Source organism: Somniosus microcephalus, chromosome 13, assembly GCF_052327205.1.
Source record: "Somniosus microcephalus isolate GS21.2 chromosome 13, FLI_Smic_1.0, whole genome shotgun sequence".
Lineage (NCBI taxonomy): Eukaryota > Metazoa > Chordata > Chondrichthyes > Squaliformes > Somniosidae > Somniosus > Somniosus microcephalus.
In genome coordinates this window covers 183,201,145-183,211,731 of record NC_140999.1, presented here as the reverse complement: position 1 = coordinate 183,211,731, position 10,587 = coordinate 183,201,145, and the positions used below count along the sequence as shown (strand labels likewise).

Here is a 10,587-nt window from a genome sequence, read left to right as displayed (position 1 = left end):
GGGCGGAGCAGGCTCGAGGGGCCATATGGCCGACTCCTGCTCCTAATTCTTATGTCTCCACAAACCTTCCGGGAAGGATCGCTGGAGCCGGGTGAAATACCGTGTCTTGCGTGGTCTGTGTTGGTTGAGGGATAAATGTCGGCCCAGGACACCGGGGATACATCACCCTGCCCTTCTTCAAATAGAGCCGCATGATCTTTTACATCCATCCGAGAGGGCAGGCGGGGCCTCGGTTTAACGTCTCATCCGAAAGACGGACGGCACCTCCGACAGTGCAGCACTCCCGCAGTACTGCACTGGAGTGTCCGCCCAGATTTTTGTGCTCAAGTCTCTGGAGTGGGACTTGAAACAATGTTCCCTTTAAGCTGCGCGGCTGCGCAGCGCTCTCCAGCACCCGCGCAGCCGGCTCACCGGTCTTTAAATACAAAAAAACGCGCACGCGTGCTATTTTGAATGGGCTGTGCAGACCCTTAAAGGGGCCTTGCTCCCCAAAAAACTACAGGGAACATTGACTTGAACCCGCGACCTTCTGACTCGGGTGAGAGTGCTACCCACCGAGCCGTGGCTGACACAGATAATGGATCGACTCTAAAGTATGCTAATGGAGTTGAGCGGAAAGGGGTTTAATCTGCACCCAATCTTTCTGGTGCTGAAACGAGTGTGGCAATTGTTCAGTTCTCTGCTTTTATCATCCCTCATTTTTTTGGACGAGTGCCAGTTGATTGGTCTGTTGTTTCTGCCGTAGATCAGCGTTTGAGTTCTAGATACTGGTACGACAAGGAGTGGCTAAGCAATGGCCACATGCACGGCCTAACCTTTCTCAAAGAGAATTATTCTCACCAGAACAGCGGGAAGATAGTTTCAACACACCAGCTACTGGGGGACGTGCACCGGGTGATTGAGGTCCTCCACGGGCTGCAGCTGAAGATATACATACTACAGTAAGTAAGGGCGCGGATAGGCCCGTCACATCAGTGGTCCAGTGCGTCGCACCAGCCAGGGATAGGGCAGGAGTTTATTGTCCGAAGTATATTTGACCGCAGCGGATTCCTGATCCCAACTGTGCCATCGAGATGGGGAAGGTGTTGGATGGGAGTTGCCTCACCCAAGGGGGGGAAAGGTCCCGAGTTCTTCTAGCTTCGTGATTGAGAGCAGCTTTGGAAGATGGTTGGGAATAGCCCAGGGACTGGTGATGAGAAGACTCCATTGTAAAGCTTCGTGTTCGGCGCAGTTTTATTGCCATGGGGATATACATATATATATTTTTTCTTAACCCACCGCCTCCCTGACAAATAAATCCAAATGTATGTTTAACTAAAATTGCTTAGTTTGCAAACGGCCTCTTCTGGTGGCTCGGCGGGTAAATGCACCTCCAGTTAGGACTGAGATGAGGAGGAATTTCTTCACTCCGAGGGCTGTGGCGGCTGAGTCGTTGAGTATATTCAAGGCTGAGATCGATAGATTTTTTTGACTCTAAGGAAATCGAGGGATATGAGGATCGGGCGGGAAAGTGGAGTTGAGGTCGATGATCAGCCATGATCTTATTGAATGGCGGAGCAGACTCGAGGGTCCGTGTGGCCTACTCCTGCTCCTAATTCTTATGTTCCTGGTCTGTGTGGCTTTGTTCTATGTTACGTAGTGCATTTAACCAATTGGGCAAAATGTACGTTCAACTTTTTTAATAAGATGTGCTGGTGGGAACCTAGTGGTACAGTGGGTTTAGGGACTGGCCCTTTGTCTTCTGGACAACAGCCCAGACTGACGCAGTGAAAGCTGCCTCTGTCTGCTAGCTGTGAAATGGTTCCTAATGGGCACGGGCCCACAGCTGAAAACCGCCCCTCTTGGCGATCACACTCGGAGGATGGTTGCTATGGGAATTGGAAAAGATTACTACTCTGATGCAGCAGGGGCTGAGGCACAGTTGTTGGGGACAAGAGTTCCATTCCCGCCAACACTAGCATCCTTCACCCCTGATGATCACGAAACAAATGATAAAAGTGTGCTTATTTTCCCAATTCTCGGAATGATGACCCGCTGTGTAATCTGTCCCCCCCCCTCCCCAGGAATAAAGACCAACCGGACCTGAAGCTCTGGTGTAAGCCCTGGAGAGTTTCCTCAACCACCATCGAAAAGCTGCGGGAGAGGCAGAGTGCGCCCAGCGAGGACAGCAACAGCGGGGTGAGCACCAGTGCGAGCACGCAGTGCAGGACACAGAACGGCACAGCCGAACGGCAGAGCCGAGTCCCCGTGATAGAAGAGTCCTACATTACCAGCGAACACTGTTACCAAAAACCTCGGGCCTACTACCCTGCCGCGGAGCAGAGGCTGGTGGTGGAGACCAGGCACTCCACGCTGGACGAAGGGATCGGAAGGATGAGGGAGAACGGAGACGAGACGCTGGCCGAGAGGTTCGGGAGAAACATCGACGAAGATTCAGGCCGGTCGGACCTCGATCTTCACCGAGAACAAGTCAGTCACTGCAAGGTCAGCGCTTTACCGCATAACCTGTGCGTATCTAGAGACGGATGCTTGCGATGCTCCACTAGAAGCCTTTCTCCGCCAGCTACAGGCGATCTTGAGTGAAATGATTGTGATGTTTATGAAGCAGATGGTAGACCTTCAGTGTTGAGCAGAGGGACCTGGGGGTGCATATTCGCAAATCCTTAAAGGTGGCAGGGCAAGTTGATGAGGCAGTTAAGAAAGTGTGTGGAATACAGGAAACCCTTTGGTATCCGGCACCGACGGGACCGGCGTGTTGCCGGTTGATGAAAAATTCCGGATGACGGAGAGGGTTATCTACCGGGGCTATTTTTAACAAACAAAAATAAAAAAATCAAGAAATGTGCAGTATACAGTAACTGGGTACTCGCCTACAGAATGTTGTGTTAAATGGATGGTGGAAGATGCTTGATTAAGTACAGTACTGCCAGTTGAGGGTAATCCATAACGCTTTAATTACTTAACAGTAAAACAAAACTTATATAGTAAACGACTGTATACAGCGCGGGAGAGTCAGACTCCTGTTATTGAGGTGTTCCGACTTCCAACAGCGCCAAGAAGCCGAGTAGTGGCAGTTTGGAGAACTACACCCACTGACTAACTCGGCCACCACGGGAGACTCGGACTCGGCAACATTTCCGGTTATTGAGGTGTTGTTTTCGGAGTATGAATTTTGCCGGTTAATAGAGAATTCCGGATATTTAGGTGCCATTTAAACGAGAGTTTCCTGTACTTGGCTTTGTAATTAGGGGCATTGAATACAGAAGCAAGGAAGTTATGCTGAACTTTTACAAATCACTGGTTAGGCCTCAGCTGGAGTATCGGGAGCAATTTCTGTTTGACCAAGGGGCCGTCAATATAAGATAGTCACTAATAAATCCAATAAAGGATTCAGGAGAAACTTCTTTACCCAGAGTGTGGTGAGAATGTGAAACTCGCTACCACAGGGAGTAGTTGAGGCGGATAGCGTAGATGTATTTAAGGGGAAGCTAGATCAGCACATGAGGGAGAAAGGAATAGAAGGATATGTTGATGGACTTGAGCACATAAAGCTAGGCTGACACTCCAGTGCAGTGCTGAGGGAGTGCTGCACTGCCGGAGGTGCCGTCTTTCGGGTGAGACGTTACACCGAGGCCCCGTCTGCTCTCTCAGGTGGATGTAAAAGATCCCATAGCACTATTTCGAAGAAGAGCAGGGGAGCTGTCCCCGGTGTCCTGGCCAATATTGCTCCCTCAACCAACATTGAAAAAAACATTACCTGGTCATTTTCACATTGCTGTTTGTGGGAGCTTGCTGTGCGCAAATTGGCTACTGCGTTTCCCACATTACAACAGTGACTCCACTTCAAAAGTACTTCATTGGCTGTAAAGCGCTTTTTGAGATGTCCGGTGGTCGTGAAAGGCGCTATAGAAATGCAAGTCTCTTTTTTATATGGGGTTAGATGAAGAGGGGTGGGAGGAGGCTCGTGTGGAGCATAAACACTGACATGGACCAGTTGGGTCGAATGGCTTGTTTCTGTGCTGTAAATCAGTGAGCTGTCTGATTTGGTTGAGGGTGGGGGTGGGGGGGGGGGGGGGGTGCTACACAGCTGACCACTATCCTGTCCTTATTCGATGGTCCAAAATTTGATGTCACCAGTAACAGTGAGGTGAATAGCGCTTGCCGTTATTTATGCGCAAATGCCACAGCGACTTCAGGCGAGGGTAGACGCGCGATTGAACACGGAAATCGAATAGTTGCTCTCCGAGATGCTTCGCAAAGACGGCATCTCGCTCTCTGGATCCCCATTCAAAGCATTGAGCGGCATGAGGTTCCTGTACTTGCACCGTGGCTACGAACTAAACTCGCCGCAGAAAGTTGAGTCAAGTTGTTTCACTTTTAACGAGTGTTAATTACTGCCAGCCAACCTCTCTGGCACTGAAAATTAAAGTGTGGCGTTTCATTCTTTCAGGTTTCAATTGTTGGAGATTTTAGAATTATTTATTTATTTCACTTTTTCTTTCTGTCTCTATTTTCTTTCTCAATCCAATCTTTCTTTCCCTCTCTTTATTTTTCTTTCTGTACTTGTTTGACAAGTGAAATTCACCCACTCCAGCTTACCCTTCCTGCTCAGTCCTTGCGCTGTTAATTTCACCATCCTGCAGTCTGATTGGTTAAGGAGACACTCAGTTGCTTGCCCTGTTCACTGGGATCCCAGGTGCCCTGTCGAGGGCGCTGCGCTCTTCCCATCTCCCACTCTCGGCAACTTGCGGCACGAAATATCCATGACATTGAACGGGAAAGTCGAAAGAAAGAAAGACTTGCATTTCTGTAGCGCCTTTCGTGAACACCGGACGTCTCAAAGCACTTTACAGCCCATGAAATACTTTTTGAAGTGGAGTCACTGTTGTAATGTGGGAAATGCGGCAGCCAATTTGCGCACAGCAAGCTCCCACAAACAGCAATGTGACCAGATAATCTGTTTTAATGATGTTGATCAAGGGATAAATATTGGCCAGGACACCGGGGATAACTCCCCTGCTCTTCTTCGAAATAGTGCCGTGGGATCTTTTACGTCCACCTGAGAGAGCAGAGGGGGCTTCGGTTTAACGTCTCATCCGAAAGACGGCACCTCCGACAGTGCCGCGCTCCCTCAGCACTGCACTGGAACGTCAGCCTAGCTTTAACTAACAGGGGGCGCTATCTGTTGTCCTGCCACAGGAAATTCTGAGCCGACATCTACACAAATGCTCCTTCTGGGCAGGCGAGGGTCACCGGATCGCGAACAGGAGGGGGAGCGCCTAGCTGACTTAACTTCCCCAGTCCCCCTTTCCAGGTGCACGCACCAGCGTTGAAAGCTTCCTGGTGTGTGCGCCCAGTCCCACCTTGGGCAGTGCATTTACCAGCATGACCACCAGAGGGAGCTCTGAAGAAATTGTTAATTCAGCCCGCTTACAACAACAGCAACTTGTATTTGTACAGCGCCTTTAACGGAGTAAAACGTCCCAAAGCGCTTCACGGGAGCGTTATCAAACAAAATTTGACACCGCGCCACATAAGGAGATATTAGGGCAGGTGAGTGGTAGGTTTTAAGGAGCGTCTTAAAGGTAGAGAGGCGGAGAGGTTTAGGGAGGGAATTCCAGAGCTTAGGGTCCAGGCAGCTGAAGGCACGGCCGCCAGTGGTGGAGCAATGAAAATCGGGGATGCGCGGGAGGCCAGAATTGGAGGAGCGCAGAGATCTCCGGGGGTGGGGGGGGCGGGGTTGTAGGGCCCTCGGGGTTACAGAGGTAGGGAGGGGGCGAGGCCAGGGAGGGATTTGAAAACCAGGATGAGAATTTTTTTAATGGAGGCGTTGCCGGACCGAGAGCCAGTGTAGGTCAGCGAGCACAGGGGTGACGGGTGAACAGGACTCGGTGCGAGTACATTTATATCAAGTAAATGATTCGCTGACTCGAGCTCTGAGACGGTAAATCTGAGATTCGTTTAGCTTGATCAGCGACTCCCAGAATCTCATCTCATATCACATCACATCAGGAGCTTGGAGGAAGTCGGAAAATCTGATAACTATCAACCGCAAGCAAAATTTTCAGTACAATCAGTGGCTTTGTTGACAGCAGCTGCACTGAATTGGGCACATTTTTGTCATCGGATTTTAATTGACTAGTTTATTAACTAGATCAAGGGGAGCAGCACCTAAAATAGCATCTTAACAATCCTCTTTAAAAAAAAAAAAAAAAAATATGTTCCTCGGTAAAAAAAAAATATATGTTCCTCAGTAAAAAAAAAAAATACATAAATTCTGGAATGAAAATAAAGTTTGTCAACAAATTTGTCAATGCGGGTTTAGTGAATCTGCAGTGATTTCAGATCAATATGCCTTTTACAAAGAGATGCTCTTTGCCACTTAATGAAGTAAGAGATTGAAGGGGAAAATTCGGTTGCTTTGCGCCCGGGCGCGGCGCCGCCAACGCCTCCCGCAAAATTCAGCGGGAGGTTAGCGGCGCTGGTAACCATTAGCGCCTCGCGGCGCTGCGCAACCAGCGATGACGTCATCGCCGTGCGCAGCACCCCAGCCGCAATCTTCGGTAGCGCCCCCCTGACTTACCACCGGACGCTATGTCTGACGGGGTCAGGGGGGCCTACCTGCGGCCGGGGCGGCGCTAATTAAAGGCGAGGTGCCGGGCAGCCATTTTTGTTGCTGGCCGCCTGCCAGCACCTGCTTCCGCTCCCGTCCCCGGCCTCCTCAGCAGCCCCCCCCCTCCCGTGGAGTGCCGCGTTCTTTTGCCGGCACTCTGATCCCTGGTGGCCCAGCTGGGCCCCGGGTCGCGCTGCACAAGGGCAAGGTTTGCAATACCGCGGCGTGGCGCTGCGGCACATAGAGTCGCGATATTCCCTCGCAGCAGCACAAGAGGGAGGCAGGGGAGCTTCCAGTAGCACCCCGCTTCCCTCTTGGGGCGCTACCGATGAATTTCGGCCGCGGGGGGTGCTAATTTTTCGGGGTGCTAAAAGTAGCGCCCCAAAGGGGGCGCGACTCAATTTTTCCCCCTGCTAGTTTTGTCTTCGTTATGTCCCTGTTTTGCAGTGGATTTGCCTGGTCTACAGTGAAGGACCGCATCTTCAAATCCCGGCTCACAGATTCACCTGTCCCGCTCGAGTCTGATGTGTCGCAGCAGCCCTGGTGCCAGCCATTCGCCCGTGTGCTTTGTTCTGCCCTGGTGCCGATTTATGTAGAATTGCTGAACGGTTCCTTGACGTCTGTTAGTGAAGGGACTGCGTAACGGAGCCATACGCATCCAGGCTGATCTCAGTGGTAGCAGCAACAGCTTGTATTTATATAGCGCCTTTAACATAGTAAAAAGTCCCCAGGCGCTTCACAGGACTGTAACCAGACAAAGTTTGACACCGAGCCACACGAGGAGATATTAGGTCAAGTGTCCAGAAGCTAGGTCAAAGTGGTAGGTTTTTAAAGGAGCATTTTAAAGAAGAGGGGGAGAGAGGCGGAGGGGTTTAGGCAGGGAATTCCAGAGCTTAGGGCCCAGGCAGCTGAAGGCACGGCCGCCAATGGCTGAGCGATGAAAATCGGGGGTGCGCAAGAGGCCAGAATTGGAGGAGGGCAGAGATCTCGGAGGCTTGTAGGGCTGGAGGAGGTTACAGAGATAGGGAGGGACGAGGGCCATGGAGGGATTTTAAAACCGGGATGAGAATTTTAAAATCGAGGCACTGCCAGACCCGGGAGCCGGTGTCGGTCAGCGGGTGACGGGTAAATGGAACTTGGCATGAGCTGAGTTTTGGATGAGCTCCAGTTTTTCGGAGGGCTGAAGATGAGAGGCGGGTCAGGAGAGCGTTGGAATAGTCGAGTCTAGCGGGAGCAAAGGCACCGATGAGGGTTTCCGCAACAGATGAGCAGGGGCAGGGAGGGGGTATACACTACAATTGGTCCGGGTGTCGCTGGAATGAAGTGGGGGGGGGGGGGGGGGGGACAATGGGCCAGGATCCCCGCTCCTGCTCGCTATCCAGTGACGCCTGCTCGAAAGTGCAGTTTGTGTGGCTGTCTGTCGAGGCCCAGGTCAAGCTCTGCTGCGAAGCCCTCCCCAACGTTCACTGTCTCTGCTCATAGTTGCTGAATGACCACCTGAGTGGGCGGTGGAAACAGCTTTCAGAAGGGAATTGGAAAGAGCAGGGGGGGAGTGGGGACTAACTGTATACCGAGGAGCGGGCACAGGCACGATGGGCCGAATGGACTCCTGTGCTGTATATAATACTACGAGGTTACAGGGCATTGGTGAGACCACATCTGGAGTACTGTGTACAGTATTGGTCTCCTTATTTAAGGAAGGATGTAAATGCGTTGGAAGCAGTTCAGAGAAGGTTTACTAGACTAATACCTGGAATGGGCGGGTTGGCTTATGAGGAAAGGTTGGACAGGCTAGCCTTGTATCCGCTGGAGTTTAGAAGAGTAAGAGGTGACTTGATTGAAACATATAAGATCCTGAGGGGTCTGGACAGGGGGGATGTGGAGAGGGTGTTTCCTCTTGTGGGAGAATCTAGAACTAGGGGTCACTGTTTAAAAATAAGGGGTCGCCCATTTAAGACAGATATGAGGAGAAATTGTTTCTCACAGAGGATCGTGAGTCTTTGGAACTCTCTTCCTCAGAGGGCGGTGGAAGCAGAGCCTTTGAATATTTTTACGGCAGAGGTGGATAGATTCTTGGTAAGCAAGGGGGGTGAAAGGTTATCGGGGGTAGGCGGGAATGTGGAGTAATCAGATCAGCCATGATCTTATTGAATGGCGGAGCAGGCTCGAGTGGCCGACTCCTGCTCCTAATCCGTATGAAGTAAGGTGGGAGGAGGCTGGTGTGGAGCATAAACCCCGGCACAGACCTGTGCGGCCGAACGGCCTGTTTCTGTGCTGTACGTACTATGTCTCTGAGCGAGCTGCTGGAGGGTGTCCAGTGCTGCCTGTGGAACTGTACCTTAGAATGAGTCAGCAGCTTCAGAAAGAGGGAGGAGGAAAACAATGTCCCCCGTTCTCTTCTCCCCTCCCCACTCTATATTGGCCCAGAAATTCGTGTCGGGGGCTTCCCGCGGGTGCAAGCCCCCGACCTACACTTACCTAGCGCGCTGGCAGTTGAAGCCTGGGTCTGCGTGGATTTCCTGTCTGTGGCCCGGTCCAGCTCCCGGCGCGCTGTGCTTGCGTGATCCAGCGGCGTACTTAGTGCGATGCGTCGGCTGGGATCACGTGAGCACTGGGCAACCAATCGGAGGATGCAAAAGTTCATTCATGAGTTTGACAGTAAGAACTGTCAAACTCATGAAAACTCCGGGCGCCCAAAACAGTACTTAAACTTGAAATAAATTTTTTTTTAAATCACACTATTTAAATGAACTATAAATAACTTTAAATAACTATTTTAAACAATAATTTAAATTTTTGAAAAAAATAATTTTATAAAAAATCGGGGCTAAAAATACACTAACCTTACTGTAAAGTCTTTAAAAATAATAAACCTGTGGAAAAAAAATTCTAATTTTAATTAATAGACCACTTAGCTTTTAAAATTTAAGTCCTTACGTCTGGTTTTTTAAAGTGTAAAAAGTGGAGGCCTTCACGCACGGGCAAACCTGGGGGGAAAAGGAAGTTCAACGCGCACACGCAGACTCCTGCGCGCACGCGTTCGACCTCTGAACCCCTTGGTTCAGAGGATCAGAAATGCCGGTTTCCCGCGCATGCGCTGTGCATGCAGAAAACCAGCAATTCCATCGGTCCCACCCGTGAGTACACGGTGCTTACTCGCGCGTTGGGACACTAATTTCTGGGCCATTGCAGCAAGGGCACGCCGCAGTACCTGGTCTGACTTATTGCCTTCCCTCCTCCTGTGAGTCTGCAGATCCGCCACTTTGGAACTTTTAAAACCGTTTCCTCTGCCCTTCTGTCAGGTCCATGGCAGCAGCGGTGACTCGGCCCCTGAGGCCCAGCGGGAGAAGGAAAGCTGCGTTTTGAAGGAAGGTGAGGACGGGGGAGCCAGCGACCCACAGCTGCAGTGGCAGGTCAACTTGCTGACGCACATCGAGTCGTTGCAGGATGAGGTCTGCCATCGGATGGACTTCATTGAGAGAGAGCTGGACGGTAAATGGAAGGGTTTGTCTGTCGTGAGCTTAACATTTCATAGAAACATAGGAGCAGGAGTCGGCCATTCGGCCCTTCGAGCCTGCTCCGCCATTCAGTATGATCGTGGCTGATCCTCCATCTCAATACCATATTCCCGCTCTCTCCCCGTACCCCTTGATGCCTTTTGTCTCTAGAAATCTATCTACTTCTTAAATATATTCGGTGACTTGGCCTCCACAGCCTTCTGTGGTAGAGAATTCCACACGTTCACCACCCTCTGAGTGAAGAAATTTCTCCTCATCTCAGCCCTAAATGTCCTACCCCGTATCCTGAGACTGTGACCCCCTCGTTCCAGACCCCCCCCCAAGCCAGGGGAAAACATCCTCCCTGCATCCAGTCTATCTAGCCCTGTCAGAATTTTATACGTTTCAATGAGATCCCCTCTCATTCTTCTAAACTCTAGTGAATACAGGCCTAGTCGACCCAATCTCTCCTCATAC

General features: G+C 50.8%; 1 protein-coding gene across 4 annotated transcripts in view; it reads left to right on the top strand.

The window, feature by feature from the left end:
• The window catches only part of phf20b (PHD finger protein 20, b), an 88,942-nt gene that overhangs the window by 66,718 nt on the left and 11,637 nt on the right, over positions 1-10,587 (top strand). For all 4 annotated transcript variants that reach the window (XM_086005771.1, XM_086005770.1, XM_086005769.1 and 1 more), the window contains 3 exons: positions 746-941; positions 2,064-2,484; positions 9,916-10,105. In XM_086005771.1, coding sequence (XP_085861897.1) covers positions 746-941; positions 2,064-2,484; positions 9,916-10,105 — 807 coding nt within the window. The remainder of the gene's footprint in view (positions 1-745; positions 942-2,063; positions 2,485-9,915; positions 10,106-10,587) is intronic.